Genomic DNA, 24,888 nt, shown 5'->3' with positions numbered 1-24,888 from the left:
TATCTGAAGCGGATGACGTCATCACAGGGGGACGCCCCTGAAGTTCGCGCCACTTCTATTACTTGAGGTGGGGCCGCGCCACATGCGCGCCCCTAGGCATCAGGTCAACATGGCGGATTGCAGCGTCGGGCCGGTCCGGGGACGCCGGACGAGGTCGAAAGAGAGAGACGCCGCGGCAGCCAGCCTTCCGTCAACCCCGGAGGGAGTCGCCAATGCGGTAAGGTGGGCGGAGTGGAGACGTCGGGCAGCGACGGTCGCAACAGCACCTCTCCTGGGTGCGCGGTTCAATATTTAAATGAGGGGTCGCGCTGCCAAGGAGGCGCTACGGACAATTGCGCGCCCCTAGCGCCTCCTCGGCAACGGGCGCCCAGAAGAGGTGGCTACCAGCGGGTTCGGAAAAAGAACACTCAATTTTACGAGCGTCAGTTTTTCCTAACCTGTGTATAGCCTCGGGTTAGGAAAACGGATGCTCATTAATTAAGCATCCGTTTCCCTAACCTATCTGCCGGCACTTTATTTATTTATTTTTAAGCTTTTGGTTTCTCTGACTTAATATCACCATGATATTAAGTCAAAAACAACGCGTCCAACCATGGGTTAAACAGCTGAGCGCACTGTTTTGCATCGGCCCCTGAGTGATGAGGGAAGCTGAGAATGGGTGACTGCTTTATAGTGAGGGGCCTACAGAGATAAGGGGAGCTGGGAGGGGGTGACAGCTTTATAATGAGGTCATTGAGAGGAGGGGAGCTGGAAGGGGATGACAGCTTTATAATAAGGGGGTCACTGAGGAGGTGAGGGGCGCTAGGAGTGGGTGACAGCTTTATAGAAACATAGAAACTGACGGCAGAAAAGGACCTAACGGTCCATCCAGTCTGCCGCACCATACAGGTCACTCCCTTATTTAGTTTCCCAATCCATCAAAGTCAAGGCCCTTGGCTGCTATCTGAGTCCAATTCCCTGTTTCCTCCTGCCGTTGAATCAGAGAGCAATGCTGGAGTTGCATCAGAAGTATTAAGCTTATTGGTTAAGGATAGTAACAGCCGCATCAGCAAGTTACTCCCGTGCTTATTTGTTTTCCCCCCATGCTTATTTGTTTTCCCAGGCCGTAAAATTCAATGTCCTTGTTGGTTGCTGTCTGAATCTAATTCCCCATTTCCTCTTTTTTCCCTGTCGTTAAAGCAGAGAGCAGTAATGAAATTGCATCAGAGAGCAGTAATGGAGTTGCATCAACAGTATGAGGCTTATTGGTTAAGGGTAGTAACCACCACATCAGCAAGTTACCCCCATGCACTGTTTTCTTCATTCCCATCCTCTGGCCTTTAGGGATCCACAGTATTTATCCCATGCTCTTTTAAATTTGTTTACTGTTTTTGTCCTCGCCACCACTTCCGGAAGGGCATTCCAGGCATCCACCACCCTCTCTGTGAAGAAATATTTCCTGACATTGGTTCTGAGTCATCCTCCCTGGAGTTTCATTACATGACCCCTAATTCTACTGATTTCTTTCCAACGGAAAAAGTCTGTTGTTGATTATGCATCATTAAAACTTTTCATGTATCTGAAGGTCTGTGTCATATCTCCCCTGCACCTCCTCTCCTCCAGGCTGTACATATTTAGGTCCTTCAGCCTGTCCTCATAAGTCATTTGATGGAGACCCACCACCCACCATTTTGGTTGCCCTTTTCTGGAGCGCCTCCATCCTGTCTCTATCCTTTTTGAGATACGGGCTCCAGAACTGAAAGCAGTACGCCAGGTGAGGCCTCACAAAGGACCTGTACAAGGGCATTATCACCTCCTTTCTCTTACTGGTTATTCCTCTCTCTATGCAGCCCAGCATTCTTCTGGCTTTAGCTATCGCCTTGTCACATTGCCTCACCATCTTCAGATCGCCAGACACTATCACCCCAAGGTCCCTCTCTTGCTCCATGCCCTTCACCCCCCATCACATACAGCTCTTTTGGATTACCACACCCCAGATGCAGGACTCTGCACTTCTTGGCATTGAATCCCAGTTGCCATATCTTCAACCACCGTTCAAACTTCCTTAAATCATGTCTCATTCTCTCCACTCCTTCAGGGTGTCCACTCTGTTGCAGATCTTAGTATCATCCACAAAAAGACAAACTTTACCTTCTATCCCATCCGCAATGTCGCTCTCAAAGATATTGAACAGGACCAGGCCCAACACCGATCCTTGCGGCACTCTGCTTAACACCGTGTAGGGGGTCACTGAGAGAGGGTGACTGCTTTATATAAATCCAGGATTTTAATGAGGGGAAGCTGGGACTTGGATGAAGCTTTGCTTCTCTCTGTTCCTCATTCTTTATTCCCATCTCATCTTGTCGTTACGGCAAACCATTAAGAACAGACTGGTACTATTGGAAGTGGTTGACAGACGAGGCCAAAGGCTTAGTCACATCCCCACCTGTGAAATGTTTTAAACAAATCCCTTTGAAGGCCTTTCAGCGCTTCTGTTGGGCATCAGACCGTTATTACCCTACATCTACATCTCTGCTATCTCCAGGGACGGGAGAAGGAAAATGCCCCCGGTTTTCCATCATCTCTCCCATCTTGTGCTTTCCATACTTTTTTCAAATATTTTAATCTTTCCTTAATGTGCAGGTAATTGCTTGCATGGGCATACTGTCTGTGCAGACTCTTATTTTGTGACCAGATTTATATGAAGGCCATTTATTGCGCCATCATATTACTACCCTGAGAACATTCCAGAGGGATCCATTCCCATCGATATCTGTTAACTGACCAGAATCCAGCGATGACGTCATCGAACCTTCCATCTGAAGAAGGACCAAGGGAAGTCCATTTCTTCCACCATCGCTAGAGTCTACTTCTCTTGGCTCAGTGCAATGCAGAGGTTCCAGTGCTTTCTCCAGGCCCCCACACGGCTACTAAACGCCTGCCCGATGAATTGGACCAGCACAGGGACTCCATGGAAACTTTGAAAGTCGGATTTCCCCCTCATTTGTAGAGCACTGGTTAAAAAATGTTGTTGAGTTGCCGAGCCAGATCTCATACATGTGGAGCTGCGCCAAGTTCCTCTGAACGTTGCCAGCTGCTGGGTAGTTTCAGCACCCAAGAACTGTGTGCCCGGGTTTCTGGAAAGGCCTTTTTTTTTTTTCGGATTGCCAAAGAGAGCCCAGAACTTTGATCTCTTAAGGGTCCCTGGGTGGGGAGGCGGGGAAAGGAGCATTTCATGTGTGCTTCCCGTCAGCAGTCAAATGTAGGATCAGAGGAGGGAGCTTGGGAGCCATTATTACAGTGCACTCTGTTGAGCTAATGCAGTTCTCTGCATTACTCCTCGCACCTAATGCATTCTATGCTGTTAAACAATAAAGTCTAATCCATTCTCCATTTATTTTATAGTCTAATGTGCTCTCCAGCCAGACAGAGTAATCTCCTCTTCACACATACACACCGCCTCAGTCTATTCCAGCAGGTCTGATGTACTTAAGTGCTGCAGCTCACTGTTACTTCTGGGCATATGTCCTTCAAGCTGCCCATCTCTCTTCTGGGAGGCATCGAGCACCCACCTCCCGCCTTGTTTCTATACGGTCAGTTCTTCTCAATGAGCCATCGGATGCCAGCTCGCTCCGCTGGCACCTTCCCATCTGGCTCTCAGCAGGGAGCCCTCAAGTCCGGCGCCCATCGAGAACCATCCGGGTCGGAGGCGATGAGGATTCCATGGCAGTTTTGCCTTTTTTTTTCTTTCTGGCCATGGGAAACTTAATCCCAGTTGGTTCGTGCTCCACTTTCGTGTCCCCGGTGGGGGTCAGATGGCAGGACATTGGCCTCTTAATCCAGGGAGTGGCCAATTCCGGTCCTGGAAGGCCACAAACCGGTCTGCTTTCTAGGATAGCCCTGATCAGTATACGTGAAATAGATTTCCCTGCAACTAAGGCGGCATGCATGCATGGTTGATGTTTATTTTTATTTGCTAATCCTCTTTTAAACAATCTTACCCGAGCGGCATGCGTTACTAATAACATGAAACATGAGGCATCGTATCCCAATCATCAGACACGTCAGGAAACATCACACAGCAGAAAATCCCATCACTGAGACTGTTTCTTTATTTCAGGGCGGGGGGGGGGGGGGGGGGGGTCCATCCAAACATACACAGTTCTTAAAACATAAAAATAAAAACAGAACAAATAGCTTGCGCCAGCCTAGGCAATAGCTTTAAGTTTCTGCGTCTGCTTGATAGTAAACAAAATATTGCCTAGGATTCAACCAACGATGCAAAGGCTTCAGAAAGCAAGTGCTTGTTTTAAGGAGGTTGTTGTTTTTTTGTTTTTTTAATCTTAGAATCTTTTTGTAAGTCATAAGGAAGGAGGCAGAGAAGTTCCCGGTATTAGAAGCAAAGATGAGTTGAGCGCTCACGAGGTTTGCATAGTCGGGCTAGCCTGGGGGAAGGAACCTCGCGTAAACCCCTATTCGATGAACAGGGCAGGTGCCGATCCAGGGGGAGGGAACGTTATAAAGGAGATTGTGTACGATCACTGCTATTTTAGATAGGATCCGCCAGGGTAAAGACGTCAGTACAGGAGAAATGTGCTTTGCGACTTGGCCCCCCAGGAACCAGGCGTGCGGCAGCATTTTGAGTAACTTGAAGAGGGCTTGAGGTTTTCCGTGGTAAAGCTGGCATGCAAAGAGTTGCACTAGCCGGTGCCAGGAAAGATTTACACTTGGATGACTGTACGAAAAACTGGCTGAATGCAAAAGAGGTTTTAGGTGACCTGACGTCTTTAATTGGAAAAATGAAGTCCAATCCAAGATTAAAGCAAAGAAATCTGCAGCACTCATTAAAAACCTGATTAAAACGCCAAGCTTGCGCTGCTTTTCTAAACGAAGCTCCCGAGGTAAAGTGTTCCACAGAGCAAGACCCTTGGGAACCGAAAACTCCCTCTAGCACGCTTTTACCTGGTCCTAGGAAAGGAAAGATTAATACGCAAGCGATGTCGGAATGAGCGCGACTTTCTGACTTGCACATAAGGCGTCCCCGTGCTTGCTCAGTAATTAGGGTGGCCTGTAGGCAAAGCTTTGCACACCAGCCAGAAAACTTTTACATTTTCTTCGCACCACGGTTGGGAGCCAAGGAAGATCTTTCAGAGGTGGAGTGGCTTGATCAAATTTTCATGAGCCGACGATCAGTTTGGCAGCAGTATTTTGAAGTAACTGAATTCTCCTCGTTGATAGGCCAAGATGAAAAGTATTGCAGTAGTGCAAAATGTTCCGTTGCCAGGGAATGGAGCAAGGTTTATAAATATTGTTTTCCTAAAAAAAAAAAAAGGCTTGACGTGACGAATAAAATGAAGATTATAAAACATCGACCAAATCAAAGCTAGTAGTTGTTGGGACATAGACAGGCCTAACTAATTGTTGTACATGTTCCTCTTGTTGTCCCTTTCCCCCGCTCCCTGTTCCTTGTATTTTCCATCTAGAGTTTTAATGTAAACCGATATGATGTGCCTACTAATGTCGGTATAGAAAAACTGTTAAATAAATAACTCCAGTTTTTTTTTTACTAATGTAGTTACATTTTCTTTCACTGGTATTCCAGACATGTGAGAACCTAAGTTTACTGTATAGAATTGCTGTTTCATTTAGAAATTCACGTAGCTTCAGATTTACTGGGATTTAAGTTTATGTGAAAATAACCAGTTGGAAACCCAGTTAAGATAATAATTAAAATCAGCAATACTTTCAGTATGCGTTGGGTCCATAAACATCTGGGTATAAATAGGAACAGAACCTTAGACTTTGAAGAAGTGTCGCTCATGGTGCTAAAGTTATATTGAATAAGGACAGGTGCTAAAACAGAGCCTTGGGGCAACTCCACTGACAAGACATCTAGGTTCTGATAGTGAATTATTCCAACTGTTCTGAAAAATATGCCCTGCCAAAAAAAAAAGATTTAAACCAGGCTAGCACTGTCTCATCTATGCCCAGGTCAACAAGTCTTGAAATAAGAAGTTGATGATCAACTGTGTCGAAGGCAAGCCGTCATGTCTATGAAGACGACCAGGGCATCGTTTCCTCTGTCAGTTTGAAGTCCAGTCTCATTTAGCAGGGCCAGGAGCATAGCTCCCGTGCATTAGCCCTGTCTAAATCTTGATTGCCCAGGGTGTAGTGCATTAGTATTGTCCAAGAATTTCTACAGTTGATCGGCCATGGCGCTCTCAATCACTTTCGCACCGAAAGGAATATTGGCGATTGGGTGATAATGAGCAACATTTTCAGGATGCGGAGACTCCGTTTTCAATCAGCAGACGAATCCTAGCATGTTTTAAACTAGGGGGCATAAAACCTGAAGTCAGGCTGGTATTAATTACAATCGATAGAGGCTCTGTCAGGCCTAGTTCCGCCTTCTTAACAGATTTCGTAGGCATCGGATCTAAGGCAGACGTGGAGGAACTCATAAGGCCATCATTCTTTGCAAAAGGAGAGGAAGTTAGATTGAGTGCAATCCAGTTACATGACAGAGCCAGGCTTGATCAGAATTCTTTACTTCATCTATTCTCTGCCAATATAGGGTTATTCAGCTAGTTTGACAAAAACTCTTTCTAACGGTAGTCACTTTTATTGTCAAAAAAAAAATGGCAAATTGATCTGCTGTGAGAGACAAATTTTCAATAGCACAAGATTCAGTTTTATTGGGAAAATGTGCAATTATCTGAAAAAGCTTTTTTTTGGGAAAGTCTCAGCTTGTGACACAGATTTAGATAGAAAAGGTTTTCCGGCTTGTTTACTAGTAGTACAATAGCTGTCCGCAGCGTATGTGTATCATGATTTATTTTGCGGCACTTGATCTTTGCGCCGTTCTCTTTCATTTGGTTGTCTCATGAAACCATGGCTGACTGGGACCACAAGATTTAGATGCCACTTTGGAGGGCACTGTTTGGTCAAAAAGCAGCCTTCAGACTAGAATTCCAGCCAGACATTTGTTTATCTGATTATCCTGAAATCCCAACTGGTTTGCAGCCCTTGAGGCCTGGAGTTGCCCTCACCGGTTCTCAGACTATTGATGAATTAAGCGGCTGAGTAGTGGGGGAGGCAGATGAGGCAGTCGCTGGGGCCCATAGAGGGTTGGATTTAACGCTAAGTGTCTTATTAAGGCAGAACGAGAACGGGTTGTGGAGGCCCAAGGCACGCTTAATTGGTTCCTGTCTCAGTCAAAAGGCCAAGAAGGGACTCATGGCTCAGACTTAGTTTGGCATTTTGGAAGCCTCTTGAAGAATATACGACCTCTTGAGTCCAGGATTGTTGTTCTTGTATAACCTTGCTCCCAGGCACTCTTGTTCAGGGAGTCTGGCAGATTTGTGATGCGATATTATACAGCTATAGCTTTAAAATGGAGCCATCTGCAGGATAGGTTTTGCCTGTTCTAACATCAACACAGCAGTTTTACCCCCTGGGTCACCTATGACATCATAAACCAGGACCAGGCACCTTTGGCCTCGTAAGGGCCAAAGGCAAGGTTTGTTTTACAGGGATATCTCCAAACAGGCCAAGTAAAGCTCTGCTTCTTCAACTCGGAATCGTGTTATGGAAATGCCTTCGCTGCAAGCAATGTCCCCGTTAAAAGCTTGCCATAGCTCTTAAAATCACCGGGTGAGACTGATCCTTTCAGATTATGTCGGTGTGTGGGAGGAGAGGCAGCATTATTGATAGCACAGATTTCTTTGGGCTGTAAGAACTTCACAGCATAGAGCGAGAGAGAGTTCCCCGCTGCAGCACATGGGAAAGAACAGAGAGCACATGCAATCAGCTAGAATGCCCTTGGCATCCCCCTAGTGGCTGATGCTAGCATTTACATGCTGGGCTGAATAAATAATGAGGTAGAGTTTCAAAGGCTTGGACAAGATCTATGGAACTGCGGACTCTCTCCTAAGTGGATTTTTAGCCAGCTAAAAGTCTGAGCGCCTTGGTAACATTGTAAAATAGTAAGTTATGGCAGGTAAAGACCAAACCAGTCTTCCCAGCAAGATGTTTAGGGTTATACGTCCTGCTCCACACTTCAGTTCCATCCTCTTGCCACTAGGGATCCCACACCCTTTTGAATTCAGTTAGTTTTTGCCCCCACCACCAACTCCAGGAGGGCATTCCAGGCATCTACCACCATGAAGAAATATTTCCTGACATTTGTTGCTGAGTCTTAACTGCCCTGGAGCTTTGTTTCATGACCCCTAGTTCTACAGCTGTCGCTCCTTCAGAAAAGGCGTGATTCTTGTGCATTATTAATACCTTTCAGGTATTAAGAAGTCTGTATGATATTTCTTTTGTCTCTCTTCTCCTCTAGGTTATACATAGTTCATCATATCTCATCTTATAAGTCTTTCGGTGCAGACCCTGCACCATTTTATTTACCTTTCCCTGGACTGCTTTTATCCTTTTCTCTCTTTAGAGATCTGGCCTCCAGAATTGAACACAGTGCTCCAGGTGAAGCCTCATCAGCGACTAGGGATGTGCAGAATAGAAAAATTCCTTTTTGTTTCATTTATTCATTTCGTGGGGACCTCAAATTTATTTAAATAGTTTCAAAACAAAAAAAGTCATTTATTAATTTTGTTTTTTCATTTGCCATTAAAGTCATTAAAGCATTGCAGCCTATTTTGGGCTCAAGAATTGGGGTTTAATCATTGATTCTTAAGGAATTTGTGGGAAGACGTCATCAGAAGGAGGAAAGAACTCCCAGGTATCTAGACTGTGGCAAAGTGGCATAAACAGCCTAAGGCTCTGTAAAGGGGCAAATGGGTATCTGCATTGGCAGGACTTGTCCAAGACTTCATTAGAGGAGGAAAGAAGAAAGCTACTGTGGGAAGAACACCTCAGGGCTCAAATAAGGGCACCGGCAATATTTATTTATTTATTTATTTTTGAACTTTTCTATAGTGGTATAAACTCTTGCTGGCAGCAGGTGAGGCAAAGTGGCATCAAAAGTAGCATCAGCATTCTAAGGCACCGTGAAAGGGGAACGAAGCTGAAAAATGGCAGGAAAAACCCCAAGGCACTGATAGAGAACAGCAGCCCAAAGAATGGTATCAAAACACCAAAATGACATGAGAGGTGCAAAGTAGCCCCCCAGAGTGGCAGGAACGCCTCAAGGTGTAAGGTCTGAGGTGTGGCAGCAAAGCACAGTAGTAGAAAGAACCCCAAGGTATAAAGTTTAGCATGGCAGCAAGGCTGAGCGGCACAAAGATCCTCAAGGGGTAGCATGAGGGGAAAAGCAGCAAGGTAGAGTGGTATGGGAGATGCCAGTCATTCTGTTGAAGCCCTTTTTCAATTGTCAGATTCAGTACAAGAGAATGAACTGTGATAAGTATTATTTTGTTGACATAAGCTTTTATTACATTCCCTGCTTGAACTTTTTCTAGCTGCTGAGTGGAAGTTTGATTTTCTTGTGAAGTAGGCTTTCTGAATAAAACTGTTATTACAGTCAGAACAAGTAAATGGTTTCTATTGAGTGTAGATTGGTTTTCCTGGTATAATGTGTGGGTTGCTTTATTTACAAACCTTTTCCCATATTCTATAGCTGAACTCTAGCTGTTTACTGATTTTCTAGTTTTGCATGATTCTCTTTCACTACTGTAACTTTTATGACATTCAGGAAATTGAAATGGCTTTTTTTCTGAGCATCTTTTCTCTTGTGCCTATATTTTTACTTCTAACTGGGGTTTTTTTTAGACAAATAATCACCCCAGTATAATCAACAAACAATCAGGGTCAAAGAACCAAGATGAGATTGCAGAGAGTTAGAAGAAAAGGATGAACCATAAAATGGATGGAGTAAGTAGGGAAAGCTTGTTTTTATTTTAATTGTTTTCATATTTTTTGTCTGGTGACATACAAAGTATAACCATAACCAACAAACTAACAAGAGTAAACAACATGGAGGCACCAAAACTCCCATGAAGCAGTAGCATCATGAACCCAAGGTGGAATAATGGGATTAGCAGATAGGCAGATCAGTAGCACCAAGACTCCTGTGGTAGTGTAAGGGGATTCACAGGTAGGCAAAGCAGTAACAAGCCCCTTAGGTAGAATATGGGGCATAGCAGGCAGGCAGAGAGGTAACAGTCAGGTTATTGTGGTGGTATATCTGAGGCATAACAGGCAAGTAGAGAGGCCCTTTCTCAGTGGGTGAGACCAGTGCAGCAGTCCTAGCAGCAGGCAGCCAAAAAGATTTTTCTAAAATTGAAGTACAAGTGAAGCTTGAATTTTTGAAAACTCTGTGAAAGTAGAGCTCAATATATACTACAGCCTCCTTCCAGAACAAAGTCTCAGAAGAAATGAGCAATACTCGTCACACATGCTCAGACTCCAGGATCAGCATCACTGGATCCAGAGAGCAGTGGTAGGCTAGATAGAAACAATCTTCACTCTGATTTTTTGTCCATCTTGTCTCTGTAGTCTCCTTGCCAATATGTCTTGCCTAGTGTATGACAAGGCTGTGAGGTCACACATGACTCACAGGGAAAGGCTGATTGATATGCCTACTTACATCTGTTTTCCCCATTGTCTTCACAGGGAATGACTGGCTGCTTTAGTTATTTAGTTACAATTAATAAATGGCACTGCTGTTCCCCAGTGACTTCTATGGCCCTTAAACTTCAATAGCCCATAGAAGTGAATGGGGGTCAAAACAAATGAAACTAATAGAATATGTTTAATTAATGGGATGGTCCCCATTTGTTTTGTGGGCCCCATAAATGAAACAATTGGGATCCATTTATTTCAGATGTCACATTTGTTTTAAACGAGTGAATATCCCTATTAGTGTCGTGTGCAGGGTATGCCTCTCTCTCCATGCAGCCCAGCATCTCTGTGGCCATAGTCACTGCCTCATCATACCTCTTTGCCATCTTCAGATCCTCAGACACAAGCACCCTTTTAGTCACAGTAAAAAGAGAAGTCCCCTGGAGAAGGAAAAAACTATGCACATAATTATACCCTCATCTGAGACAGTGTAAGTCACGCAATTCTTATTATCCGCCTACCAACCCAATATTCAAACACAGACTATGGGGATACCTTGTTTTTGTAGATTATTTTGGTTTGTTCTGGCCACAAACTATATGCATTCTTCCACTGTGTCTCTGCTTTGTGACGCTTAGCTGACACCTGCTTGGCACCCAGGATAAAGAATTGCTTTCTGCATATCCGGCTCTTGTACTAACTTGACTGAGGTTTCCCACAGCCGAGGAGGAACTGGAGGTGGCAGCACCTTGACCTCGGCACTCCCTGCCCAAGAGTGCCCCCACCTGGAGGAGGCTGTGGCTCCATAACCCCGTGGCCCCTGAGTGGCACATGCGCCTTCCCCCCTGTTAATTCCTGATTTCTGTAACGTCAAGGCAAAGACGGGACAACGACAGCCTGAACCCGCCCCCACCCCTGACCCCGAGGAAGCTGAGGGGGTGGGGCATGGTTGCAGGCCTGTCTGAATGTGCCTGCCCCATCCCCATATGCCCCCTCGCACCTCCCCTGCGCTGGGCAGGGATGTGAAGAGCCCTGTGTTATCTCAATGGGGCCAGCAGAAGGCAAGCTGGTGGGGGGGACAGGCGGGTTGTGACCTTGATAGCTCACACATGCTCCTGTGTCACAACCTGAAAGTGATGGTAGCAGTCCAGGAACTTTACCTCCTTAAACAGCCATTTACTCATAAAAGTGTCATCCCCGCCAATTACTCTGCTGGATTTCCTGCTACCTAACAGCAGATTTTCAGCAGAGAAGCAAACAACCTGCTACATTTTCTTTTAACTTTTCATCCGCTTCCCTTTTTTTGGTGGGGTGGGAAGGGGAAGCCGTAACTTTGCAGCAATACAGCGAGGATGCTCTGAATGTCTTGGAAACGTGAGCTTGGGGGCGCAGTGCGCTATCCCAGGTAGAGAGAGGTGCGTGGCTGACCCCCCCCTGAAGTTTTGGTGCAGTGGTAAAGGGAAACGTTTGCATTGCGGTGTAAGTGTAAGCAAACCAATGAGACGGGCGGAATATTTCTTTTGTTTGCGCCAGCGTCTGGTCAGGCTGGGACTGGCGCCTGATGGGACTCCGGGGTTGCCCTTGAGCCTGTTGTTAAGGTGTCGGAGCTCACCGCGGCCTGAATGCCGACCGTGTGCTGAAAGAGAGCACGAGGCTGGGCAGCTGATGCCGTGAGGAAGGGGGGGGGGGCTAAAAGGCGTTAAGAGTGATCAAGGCAAAGCTCACCCCCAGCCCTGGGAGGTCTCCCCGATGATGCCCAGTGAAGGGTCCATGGGACGTGGCTTTGGCCAGTGAGTAACCCCCTGACGTGTGGCTCTTTCTCTCTTTTAGCAGCGAGTCAGCCAGAGACTATGGATGAGACGGTGGTGGTTGGTGGCACGGTGAAACTATCCTGTACGGTGGAGGAACCAGACAATTCATCCCTGCAATGGTCCAACCCACAGCAGCAGACACTTTACTTCGGCGAGAAGAGAGGTGAGTGGGGACGGATGGTCCTGCACTTTCTCTGATTCACGCCCTCTTCGTCTTGTACCAGCTCTGATTGACCACTGTAAGTCTCGCACAGTCACAGGTTCACACTATAGGTCTTGCACGATACCTGATTCACACTTAGTGGCCTCGTGCCATCTCTGATTCGCACCTGCTGGACTCACACAGGTCCGGTTCATCCTGCTGGTCTCATACTGTCCCTGTTTCACCAGTGCAGGTCTCATACGTTTTCTTATTCAACCCTGCTGGTCTCATACTGTCCCCAATTGACCTCTGCTTGTCTCGCATGTATCAAATTGACCCCTGGTAGTTTCATACCATCTCTGACTCACCCTTACTGGTCTTGTACATCTCAGATTCAGCAGTGCGGGTTTTACACCATCTCCAATTCACCCTGATGGTCTCATACTGTCCCCAAGTGACCTCGACTGGTCTCACACGTGTCTGCTTCACCCCTGGTAGTCTCATACCATCCCTGACTCACCCCTGCAGGTCTCACACGTGTCAGGTTCACCCCTGGTAGTCTCATACCCTTCCTGACTCACCCCTGCTGGTCTCACATGTGTCAGGTTCACCCCTGGTAGTCTCACACCATCCCTGACTCACCCCTGCGGGTCTCTCCTGTGTCTGATTCACCCCTGCCTGTCTCACATCCCTGACTCACCCCTGCTGGTCTCTCCTGTGTCTGATTCTCACCCCTGCAGGTCTCACACGTGGCAGGTTCACCCCTGCAGGTCTCATACCATCCCTGACTCACCCCTGCAGGTCTCACACGTGTCAGGTTCACCCCTGGTAGTCTCACGCCATCCCTGACTCACCCCTGCAGGTCTCACATGTGTCAGGTTCACCCCTGGTAGTCTCACGCCATCCCTGACTCACCCCTGCAGGTCACACACGTGTCAGATTCACCCCTGGTAGTCTCGCGCCATCCCTGACTCACCCCTGTGGGACTCACACGTGTCAGGTTCACCCCTGGTAGTCTCATGCCATCCCTGACTCACCCCTGCTGGTCTCACACGTGTCAGATTCACCCCTGGTAGTCTCACATCATCCCTGACTCACCCCTGCGGGTCTCACCTGTGTCTGATTCACCCCTGCAGGTCTTACACGTCTCAGGCTGATTAGATTTTTCTCTTTTTTTTTTTTTTCTCTCCCTCTCTCTGCCCGTCTCTTTCTCTTCCTTTCCTGAAGCTCTTAGAGATAACCGAATCCAGCTGGTGAAATCCACCCCGAAAGAGCTAACTATTAGTATTAGCAACATCCTGATGGCAGACGAGGGAGAATATACCTGTTCCATTTTCACTATGCCTGTGCGAACAGCCAAAGCCCTGGTGACAGTGCTGGGTAAGAGAGCACCGCACATTCACACAGTGTATGTTTGTGTGTAGGATGTGTGTGTGTGTGTGTGTGTGTGTGTGAGGGATGCTGGCAATGCTGCTGTCCGGGCTGACTCTCTTCTGTGGTGGAGCAGCGTGGGGTAAGAATCCGTCAGAGGGGCCGTTAAGGGTTTAATGGTCAATGGTTGGTCAGGTGTTGGGGTGGAACTGGAGGCGGAATCATCTGCTTGGGAAGGCGCACTATACCCCTCTGTGGAGGCCTAGCTTTTTATTTTAATGACACAAACTCTGTAGATTTTAGGACAACACCTCTAGCTTGATGCTGGGGTTACCAGAGCACAGTAAAGAATGTAGATCTCACCATAGATTGTGATTCCAGGCTGCATCTATTTTATTTATAGGAAGAGTAGATTTACAAGTCCAATCCACAGGTACCTTCACCGACAGGGCACTTACATTCCTGAACTGAGACAATGTTCTAGCAGCAAACAAATTACAGTCCTTGAGGCACACGTTCCAGGCAGGGCTAAACCAGCTAAACTGCAGACTCGCAGCTACTTCATGCCAGCCATAGTTGTAGGCTAAGTTCCTGCTCCTGTGAGCTGACTTGATAGCACTTTCAGTTGGAAAATTCCAGGAAAGCCAGGAGATTCCAGCTCACAGTACCCACTTTGGCAAAAGACATTACTCACAAAGGCGGACTCCCGAAAGGAGGGCATTCTGTGGCAGGCTCTGCATCTCTCCTCTCGGGGTAGAAAATAGGCCCAGCTTAGTAGTGGGTTGGAGGGCGGGAAGCTTCCATGCAAAGATCCAGGGGCCAGTCTGACCAGCAGAACCTCAACTGAATCACTGAGGTCTAAAACCTCCAGAGGCCGATATTCAAACGCTACTTAGCTGGCTGGTCAGAGCAGCACTACTTATCTGTTCTATGTAAACCGGGGTGATATGTATATTATACAGGAACCTCCGGTATATAAATTATTTAAATAAATAAATAAATAAATAAATAAATAAACTTAGCTGGATAAGTAGCAATATTTGTACTTCTCCGGTTAAGTCCATAGCAAGTCTAAACTTGGCTGGATAACACTTATCCAGCTAAGAAGCAATAATGCTGCTGAATATCCCGTTCAAGCTAGCCAGATAAGTCTCACCTGGCTAATGTACATAGATGTTCGGCTTTGAATATTGGCCTCTTAGTGTCTCCTAACCACACAGACTATGCAGGATCTCATCCACGGGGGCTGCTTCACATGAATAAAGAATCCCCACTGTATTACTCCACTCTGGGTATCTTCCAGATGTCATGGAGCACCAGGCTGCCCTGCTCAAATACTACATGTCTGCATGTGCATGAGGGCAGCCTACGCTGCTCCTGCTGCTGCTGCTTTTTGTGCCGTACCTGTTCCACGGTGGGGCAGTGCGAATCTGTGCGTTGGCGTGAGGAACTTTCACTCCTGTGTCTTTGCTCCCTTTTCTTCCCATGGCTTCATTAATTTGGTTTCTTTACGTGTTTTTCCTTTCTTTTAACACCATTTCTTTTAACAGAGTGTCAGATGGCACAATCTGTCCCCCCAGCACCTTTCTTGCCACCAGATTTGACAGCCATCTTGCCTTCCCATCAGGCAGTGCATGTGTGTTTGTGAAGCTTGCACTGATCCTTCCCATGAGGCACCTCTCCTGTGCTGGGGCAGTGGATTTGTGCGTATCCGTGTGCATAATGGAAGCTTGCCTTGCTGTTACCTGTGCCATAGCAGGTTTTGTGACTAAACAAGAAGCTTCTTTCATGCTGGGCATCCTTCCTTTTGAGCACGTACCTAATATTCACTAGAAAACAAATTGCACATAGGACTGCAGCTCTCTCTAAGTGCAGTCGTGTCACAGTCAAACCTGTAGCTATTCTCCTAACTGCCACTTAATGTATGACCTTTGATGGATCACTTAACACGCACACACACCCCCGTGCTCAGACGTAGGCTGTAAGCTTTGTGGGGTAGTGGGAACTGAGGATTATCCAGCAGAGCATGAATGATGAATTGTAAAATTCCTTCCCAGCGCTATGGCCTGCTGAAGTGTGTTACAAGGCCCGTCGCTGAGCTTGCTTCAAAGTTCAGGGTACGTGAGTCCAGCCCCATGCAGCAGACACACGATGGTACTTCCTGTGCCCTGCGCACTCTTACCTTTCAACTCTCACGTGCTCTGTCTCCTCTCATCTCCTCCCTCCCCCCACCACCCACAGGAGTCCCTCAGAAACCTGAAATCATTGGATATGATGGTCCATTCAAGGAGAATCAAAAAGTCACGCTGACCTGCAAAACATTTGGGAGCAAGCCAGCTGCTCAACTCAGCTGGTATAAGGGACCAGAGAAGCTGGAAGGTATGGAAGTATTACTACTACTATTATCATGAGAAATACCATGCTGGGTCAGAAAGAAGTCATTTATATAGTGCTACCAGACATACATAGTGCTGTACAGGCACAAATAATAGAGAGTCCTGCTCTGTGGAGCTTACAATCTAATCAAGACACACAGACAAACAAATAGGAGGCTTGGGTTGAAATCAACAAGATTTAGTGGGATTTAATTGAGGAAAGGGACAAAGTAACTAATAGAGAAATGTCTCAGCCATCTGAAAGTCCACTTTAGAGAAGTGGAAGGTAGGGGTGGGTGGGTGTTGGGCAGGGTGGTAACCTGTGTTTTCACACATCTGTCTTTCTAATGATTCTTGATACCTCTGCACAATCTCTTGGGTCCCTCTCTATATCTCTGAAGGAGGATCTTTCTTGGGTTTTCCCCTCCCTCTATCTCTGTAAATATGATGTAAGGACCTTCAGTTTGTATTTTTTCTCCATCGACAGGTAGGGTTGAATTAGCCGTGACACGTGGGTGATGTCATCCTTCTCTCTAGTTTAGTAAAATTTTACTACTGAGCATGTGCAGGATTTCCCATGCATGCTGCCTCATGAACCCCTCAGTCTTTTTTTGTCCAAGCTTCTGCACAGAAATGTACCTTCTCTCTCTGTTTTTTTGGTACTTTGTATCTCTCCTTCAAAGTTTTTCTTTCCAACTTACTTCAAGTTACCTCATTGCCTCAAAAGCCCTCAACAGCACTTTTCACTGCTACCAAAAAAAGGAAAAGAAGATGATCATATCCAACCCCAAAAAGGCCATTTCCAGTGGCTTCAAGGACTGTGTATGTGGCCACAAGATGTCCATCAGTAATGGCCATGATATCTGTTATAAATGCCTGGGACCAGATAATGACTCAGCCAATTCCTGGATGTCACCAAGGTCCCACAGGAACAGGGAATATGGAGGTCTTTGGGAGGGATAGGATTCACCTCAAGATGGAGCTGAGTTGCATGAGACGGATCCGGATTGAAAGCTAAATATTAGTGCAACACTGGAGGACAGAAGAAATGCAAATGGTAACCAGATTCTACAATTTTGAGGACAAAATGGTCCTTGGTGATCTAATAATAATAATAATTTATTCACTTTGTAAACCGTTATGATGGCTTCCCGAATAATGGTATATAAAACTCTATAAATAAATAAATAAATAATACACCACTCTTTTAGAAATAGGTGAATCATCCCCCTTACCGGACAGGCTGTGGCTGAGGGTTGAGTCTCATCAAAAACTAGACCCAAATATAAGCTGGGCTATATACGGCATCTTTGGCTGACAGCTCTCATGCAGACATCCATGTATTGAAAGTTGCTGTTGTGGCAGCACAAGTGGTGTACGATACTGTTAAAATTGGCAGAAGGGGCATCTCTGGAAGAAAGAGCATTTAAAAATGAAGTAAGGACACCTAGAGGAAGTTATCTTCCTTGATTCCATTGATAGGGACTGAATGTTACACCTTAATCTGGGCAACTGTTTCCCTGACCTTGTCCCCCCAAAAATAATTCCCCAAACATGGGACATTGACCAACTTGTCATGAACTTCTTTATGCAATTGCTGACTCTCAACCAGGCCATCCTGTTGCGCCAGAGATGGACCCTTGGGCTGAGGCGGGGTTGACGCAGCCCGTAGGAAGGGTCCTACGGGTCCTTCCGTCAGCAGGCGGAGTGGGCTGATGGACGGAGGCCGGCTGGTGCTTCACCAATACCAGCCCTCATTCCCTGCGGGTTGAGCCTTTGGGTAGCGGGGCCGGCTGGACTTAGGTAGGCCTCAGTATGTTGCCATCGATGGAAAGATCAAGGTCAGCCCAGAGACAGTAACAGAGTAGTGGTACAGTCTGTACTGGACGAGGTAGAGTCCAGGAGACGTGGGCGCCAAAAGAACAAAGTCAGACGGGGGGCGCCCGAGCAAGAACAGGCCGAAACCTGAATAGGCCAAGTCCAGGACGTAGACTGAGGAAGCGTTGTAGGGCAAGCTTGAGTCAGGGCTGGCGGCAATCAGGAAGTGGTGGCAAGCCAAGCTGAGGTCAGGGCACGGAGATAGTCGAAGACGTACTCAGGCGATGTAGAAGATCAATGACATGGTCAGGCAATGCAGAAGGCAACGCTTGGAGAAGATCAACGACGTGGTCAGGCAATGCAGAAGTCAACGCTTGGAGAAGATCAACGATGTGGTCAGGCAATGCAGAAGTCAACGCTTGGAGAAGATCAACGACGTGGTCAGGCGAAGCAGAGGTCAACGCTTGGAGAAGATCAACGACGTGGTCAGGCGAAGCAGAGGTCAACGCTTGGAGAATGTCAACGACGTGGTCAGGCGAAGCAGAGGTCAACGCTTGGAGAAGATCAATGACGTGGTCAGGCAAAGCAGAGGTCGTGTCCGGGGAAGCAGTCCAATAATAGAAGAAATCAGGAACTTGAAGAATCGCCAGGAAGCAACAAGGAGCGAGGGGACCTGTTGCAAAGACAAGCTCTGACTGTCAGAGCTTGCCTTAAATAGGGCCAGGCGATTGACATCATCTGGGAGGGCCGGCAGCCTTCGGGTGCCGCGAGCCCTTTAAATCAAGAAGAGAGGCGCACGCCTGGGGAAACCCGGAAGGGAGAGGAAATCAACGGTGGCGTATCTGCCGCGATACGGACCAGGAAGGGGGGTGGCGGCAGCATCTCCACCGCGCCACGAGGCCAAGGGCTGCAGGCAGGACCGTGGAGAGAAGGGCAGCGCCAAGGGCACTCCCTCCGCATCACAGGGGCAGCAGCAAAAGGTGAGGAAGGCCGGCCACGGGTTCCGTGGCCAGCCGACGTAACACATCCAGGGTGCTCCAATGGCTGCCGCAGAAGATCTTGCTGCGGTATCGAACAATTTGTACACCGATCAGAGAAGATGGCATTTGCACTTTTCTGCATCCAGAAGAGCCTGCTGATAGCCTTCCTGCTCCTTGATCAAGACTACCAGAGGCTTCAACTTGTTGATGTAGTCATGTAAGTATTGTACCATGTATAACTAGTAGGCCACAATGTAGGCATTGAGCATTAAGCACTGGAAGAACTTCTTTCCGATACCATCCAACAACCTAGGGTCCTTACCCAGAGAGGTTGGTTTAAGTGCTGACTCTACTACTACAGACTGGGGTGGTAGTTGGACTACTCCAAATCCCAGAACCTGTTGCACTCTGTATTTAAAGTCCAATTTCCTGGTTACTAGGGGATAGGAAGCTAGACTCTCTTATATTCTTGCTTGTAATTCCCACAGAATTGAATGAATCAGGATCATTGACAGCTTGGAAAATGTTTCCAGAATCTGAAGTATCCTGAAGACTTCAATGCAGTGATCTTTGTCCTTATGAACTCAATTGCTTTGCACAGCTTGTCCAGAAATTTAAGTATGAGAGAGATTCTAGTGTGATCAGGTAAGGAGTCTGAGGGAATCTCTGTAGACCCTTCTTTGGAACCAAAAGATGAAGGGACACTAACCCATGACCCCAATGTCGAAGAAGGCAATCAAAGTGGGGACTTCAATCATCTCAGAGGGGAATACTCCTGGGACACACTCCAGATGATGATATCCCATGCATCCTCCTTGGACTGGCTATTCTCCTCTGCAGAACGAGATGGTTGAGGGCTAGATCCTACTATCAGAACCTCTGATGGGAGGTGAGAGGGACTCCCCTTGAAGGAATAAATATGACATTCTGTACAGAAGAGGTTGAAGGGTGCCCTCCTTGTCACTTGCTGCCAATGAGGCAAAGAAAGTCTTCACCAATTCAGCTATGTGGTGTATTGACTGTTATTTCCTCTGATCCAGAGTTGGGGAAAAGACATCCTCCTCTGATACCAGTATAGGTTCATCCTGTGAAACTCCTTTTGGACTCCAGAGGGGGCATCTTTCTGGTCTAACTGTACTGATGGATGTATAACTATCAGAAACAAAACGGAACATATTGGATCCAGAGTTTCCAAGCGAAGTTTGTGATTGAGGAGGTGGGATGGAGATAAGAATGTCAACATGGAAGGAGGTAAAAGAAATGATTCACCGCCAGGGCCCCCCAAAGTCTGTTCTTGCAGCAAGTGAACTGATGAGGCTGGGAACCAGTGTGCCAACTACACTGCAGCACGGAGCATTGACAGCTCTGAAGCTGAAGCTGAATTGAGCAGATGGCGGTGTTGAAACCCTCAAGGCCTAATGGGTTGATGGTATTGAGGCTCAGTCACCAATGGCACTGAGGGATGGTGCGTTGATAGTATCAAGGGACACTATGTTAGTGGCGCCAAGGGCCAATGCGTCATTGGTGCCAATGGCCAGTGCATCAATGGAGCCAGGGACTGGTACATCAACGGCGCCATTGGCTAATGTGTCAATGGTAGCAGGGGCCAGTGCATCAACAGCCCTGCTGTGTTGATGGCACTGGGGCTGAGGCCTGTGCAATGCCTACTTTGGTGCTGACTTAAGTTTTGGCATCACTGACTGCACCCCCAGCATGGCGTTTCTTCTTCTTGTGTGCCAACAAGTGCCACAGGGCATGCATCGAGCGGCTCAATGATCCCTGTTCTCAATGTTTTCACATCTTGCTCAACTCCTAAACAACGGCAGATCTAGAAATCAGCACCACAGCTGGGGGAACTTTGTTTGAGAAGCTCCTGATAACTTGGCACAGAGTGAGCCCAAAGAGGTCCCACTCTGAGAGAAGGAATGACTTTTCACCAATCCTGGATTTATGAAGACTGACTAAGAGCCTGTTATCGGAGAAGTTCAAAATGAACACACCATCCTACCATTCATTCAAGCAGGAGACTAGATGTTCACCTGCTCACATAACCATCCATCAGTTTTATTGCAACTAATTCAGAATCATGGTGGATTCCTCTGACTACAACAATGGTTTTTTGGGCTCTTGGTTGCCCTAAGGGTCTTTACTACGTGCCTAGCAGTATCAGCTGCACGCCTTTGTTGCCAGGAGATCATGGATATATTCCCTGAATGAGAAAACATTAAATGGAGTGTTCTGCCTTCAAACCTTAATCCAGAATTTACTACAGCAGGAGCAAGTCCCAGTCTGAGAAATCTTGGTTGTCCTCAGACATATGGTTGCTGCAAAAGAGCACACAGTTTTAAATGGAAGTGTTTTGGTGCTTGTTCAGCAACACACATACTAAATGGAAGTGTTTTTCATCTTGGTGTCAGGCAGGCTCCCAAAACCAGTTCACCTCTACTCCAAAGGACCTACTTCAGTACTTATTGTCCCTCTCCTCAGCATATCATCAGTCAAGGTGCATCTCAGTACCATTACGCTTAGTCAAGTGGATAGTAAGCCAATCTCCATCCATCCTCTGGTTTTGAATGTTCATGAAAGGCTTGTGGCATTCAAAACTAGGGTTGCCAACTGGCTCCAAATTTTCAGGACAGGTTGATCCAGTCCTGGTTTTACCCCACTGCATGCTGGAACTTATTCTGATTTCCCTATTGCATTCCCTAACAAAAGAAATACCATAAGTACCTGCATGCAGGGGAGTGAAACCAGGATTGGATCAACCTGTCCTGAAAATCTGGTGCTGGTTGACAATCCTATACAAAATCTCTGGTTGCCAAGTCACCGGTGCCATGGGATCTTAATGGTATCTTGGCACAATCGATGAAGCCTTCTTACGAACAGTTAGTCATCTTCCTTAAAGTTTCTCACCTGGAAAGTGGTGTTTTTTTGTCACCTCACTTCAGCTAGAAGAGTCAGCGAATGACAAGCACTGGTTTGCTACTCTCCACATGTGCAGTTTTTCCACATCAGACTGATACTCCGCACTCATCCCAAGTTTCTGGCAGAAGCAGTTTCAACCTTTCAACTGATTCAAGCCATTGTTTTGCCCATGTTCTTTTGAGGACCGCATACACATAAAGGGGAGAAGGCCCTTCATTCACTATCCTTGGCATATTAACTAAGGAGTACTCAACCACATTTTCGGGCTTCTCAGCTTTTCATCGCTTACCATCCTAACAGACTGGGAACCAGTCTGTTAGGATGTCCAACTGGCTAGCAGGCTGTATCACACATTGATACATTCTGGCTGGCCTCCAGATATCAGACTCTGTCAAAGTTCATCAGGTATAAGCCATGGCTACCTAAGAGGCTCACCTTAGAGCCGTGTCCATTGAAGACACCTGTAAAGCTGCAACTTGGTCATCAGTTCACACCTTCTCTTCCCATGACTGTCTAGACCGGTGGACCCAACCCTGTCCTGGGGGCCCACCAGCCAGTCGGGTTTTCAGGATATCCACAATGTATATGCATGAGAGAAAATTTGTATGTTATGGAGGCAGTGCATGCAAATTTTCTCTCATGCATATTCATTGTGGATATCCTGAAAACCCGACTGGCTGGTGGGCCCCCAGGACTGGGTTGGGGACCACTGGTCTAGACAATCCCTCCAGAAGTGACAATAGCTTTGGGCGAGCAGTTTTGCACAGCCTGTTCCCCAATAGTCCGCTCTACATGGGGGAGCTGGGTTGCTTGCTCAGTAAAGTGTCATGGCCAGTTCGGCCTTGTTTGTTGACAGAGAAAGCAAATTTGCTTACTAGAAATGGGGTTATGCCGGGTGTATCTTGGGTTCTCCCCCCCCAATGCATCTCTGTAGGGTCTCCCTTGGATTCTCTTCCCTCCCGCATATCTCATTGAAGATCCCTCTGCTCCCTTTCTATCTCTACAGTGTATTGCTCATGGGTCCTCCCTCCCCCCCCCCCCCCCCACCCCCCATGTATCTTTTCAGGGTTTCTCTTGGTTCTTTCTCCCCTCCCCTCTCCCCATATATCTCAGCAGAGTCTCTCTTGGATCCTTGCTCCCCATCTGTCCTTGCAGGGTCTCGCTTGGGTCCCTCTCTCCTCTCTGTATCCCCCCTCCCCTTCCCAGTATATCTGTCTCCTAGGCTCCCTCTCCCATGTTCTTCCCTGGATCTCCTCTGTTACCCTTCTCTTTTTTTATGTCCCGTTCTGGTGCCCCATTTGTCTGCTCCCTTGCCCGGAGTCTCTTTGCTGCCCTCTTCCCATTTGTTTCTGTAGGCTTTGCCCTCCTGCCGCAGGGCTCAGCCATCTTGCCTCCTACCTCCTTTTCTCATCTATTGCCCCCCCCCCCCTTTTCTCCCCTCTCCCCCTCTGCAGGTGCGAAAAGCGAGGTGTCAGAGGACGCCAACAAGAAAACGTTCACCGTAAGAAGCCAGATCGAGTTCCTGGTCTCCCAGAAGGACAACGGGGTAGAGATTGTGTGTGCAGTGGAGCCGCAGTCCCATCTCAACGGGGATTCATCCACCTCCCTGAAGATCGAAGTCCTGTGTAAGTGAGGCGGGCCTTTTCCTTTCCACCCGGAGCTGCGCCGCGCAGGGGCTCTCTCCCAGTCCCACCACTTTGGTCTCAGTCAATGTTTATGAGCTGTATTTGCATGCCTTTGATGAAAGAACGAGGCTCATAATTGTGATTTTTCTAAAAACAGATCTGACCTAGGGTCCTGAAGGACCAAGTATGAGAAATTCTGGTAACTTAAGAAAAATTGAAACTACAAGTCCATAGGCACAGTGAGGGCAAATCTAGGATGAGCAGAGCCAATCTCTGATGATCTGGAGCCACTTGATAATGCTGGGAAAATTCTCCTTCACCCGCTGTTTGTACAGGTCCAGAGTGGTCTCCCGGTGCCCATAGCATGGTGCTCTGAGATCCCAAAAGTATCATGGGCCCTGCTTTGGCTGTGCATATCCCCCCTGGGTATCACAGGCCGTGTTCTGGCTCTGCCTTGTCCTCCCTCCAGTCACCCCCACCCTTCTGTAGCTTTGTGTGTTTTTCTGCTTTCTCCTCTATACAACTCTAGCTATTGCAGACCTTGCTGTAGCTGAGAATGTGTTTCTTTCATCCCTCCGCTCAGATCCCCTAGTATTGAAGATCCTACTATAGCTGTGTTTGTCTCTGTCTCCTCTCCCCTCCATATCTCCTGATATTACAGACCCTGCTATAGCTGTAAGTGTCTCTGTCTTCTCTCCCCTCCATCCCTCCTGATATTACAGACTCTGCTATAGCTGTAAGTGTCTCTGTCTCCTCTCCCCTCCATCCCTCCTGATATTACAGACTCTGCTATAGCTGTGTGTGTCTCTGTTTCCTCTCCCCTCCATCCCTCCTGATATTACAGACTCTGCTATAGCTGTGTGTGTCTCTGTCTTCTCTCCCCTCCATATCTCCTGATATTACAGACCCTGCTATAGCTGTGTGTGTCTCTGTCTTCTCTCCCCTCCATCCCTCCTGATATTACAGACTCTGCTATAGCTGTGTGTGTCTCTGTCTTCTCTCCCCTCCATCTCTCCTGATATTACAGACCCTGCTATAGCTGTGTGTGTCTCTGTCTTCTCTCCCCTCCATCCCTCCTGATATTACAGACCCTGCTATAGCTGTGTGTGTCTCTGTCTTCTCTCCCCTCCATCTCTCCTGATATTACAGACCCTGCTATAGCTGTGTGTGTCTCTGTCTTCTCTCCCCTCCATCTCTCCTGATATTACTGATCCTGCTAAAGTTGTGTTTTAGTTCTGCTCTGGACTGAGTCCAAAAAAGTAACTTTACACACAGTTCAGGATGCTGCATATTTACCTGATAATAGAATATTCCTGAGAGACTTTTGGGAGAATCGATAACACT

General features: G+C 47.2%; 1 protein-coding gene across 5 annotated transcripts in view; it reads left to right on the top strand.

Moving 5' to 3' along the window:
• The window catches only part of CADM3 (cell adhesion molecule 3), a 185,291-nt gene that overhangs the window by 103,379 nt on the left and 57,024 nt on the right, over positions 1-24,888 (top strand). For 4 of the 5 annotated variants that reach the window (XR_003853001.1, XM_029580326.1, XM_029580328.1 and 1 more), the window contains 4 exons: positions 12,328-12,471; positions 13,678-13,830; positions 16,063-16,200; positions 23,374-23,544. Coding sequence is in view for 4 of the 5 variants with exons in the window: in XM_029580326.1 (XP_029436186.1) it covers positions 12,328-12,471; positions 13,678-13,830; positions 16,063-16,200; positions 23,374-23,544 (606 nt within the window). In the remaining variant the exon portion in view is untranslated. The remainder of the gene's footprint in view (positions 1-12,327; positions 12,472-13,677; positions 13,831-16,062; positions 16,201-23,373; positions 23,545-24,888) is intronic. The other variant, XM_029580329.1, reaches the window with a different exon arrangement.

The sequence above is a fragment of the Rhinatrema bivittatum genome, chromosome 16 (assembly GCF_901001135.1).
Source record: "Rhinatrema bivittatum chromosome 16, aRhiBiv1.1, whole genome shotgun sequence".
NCBI classification, from domain to species: domain Eukaryota; kingdom Metazoa; phylum Chordata; class Amphibia; order Gymnophiona; family Rhinatrematidae; genus Rhinatrema; species Rhinatrema bivittatum.
This window is presented reverse-complemented; position numbering and strand designations above follow the sequence as displayed.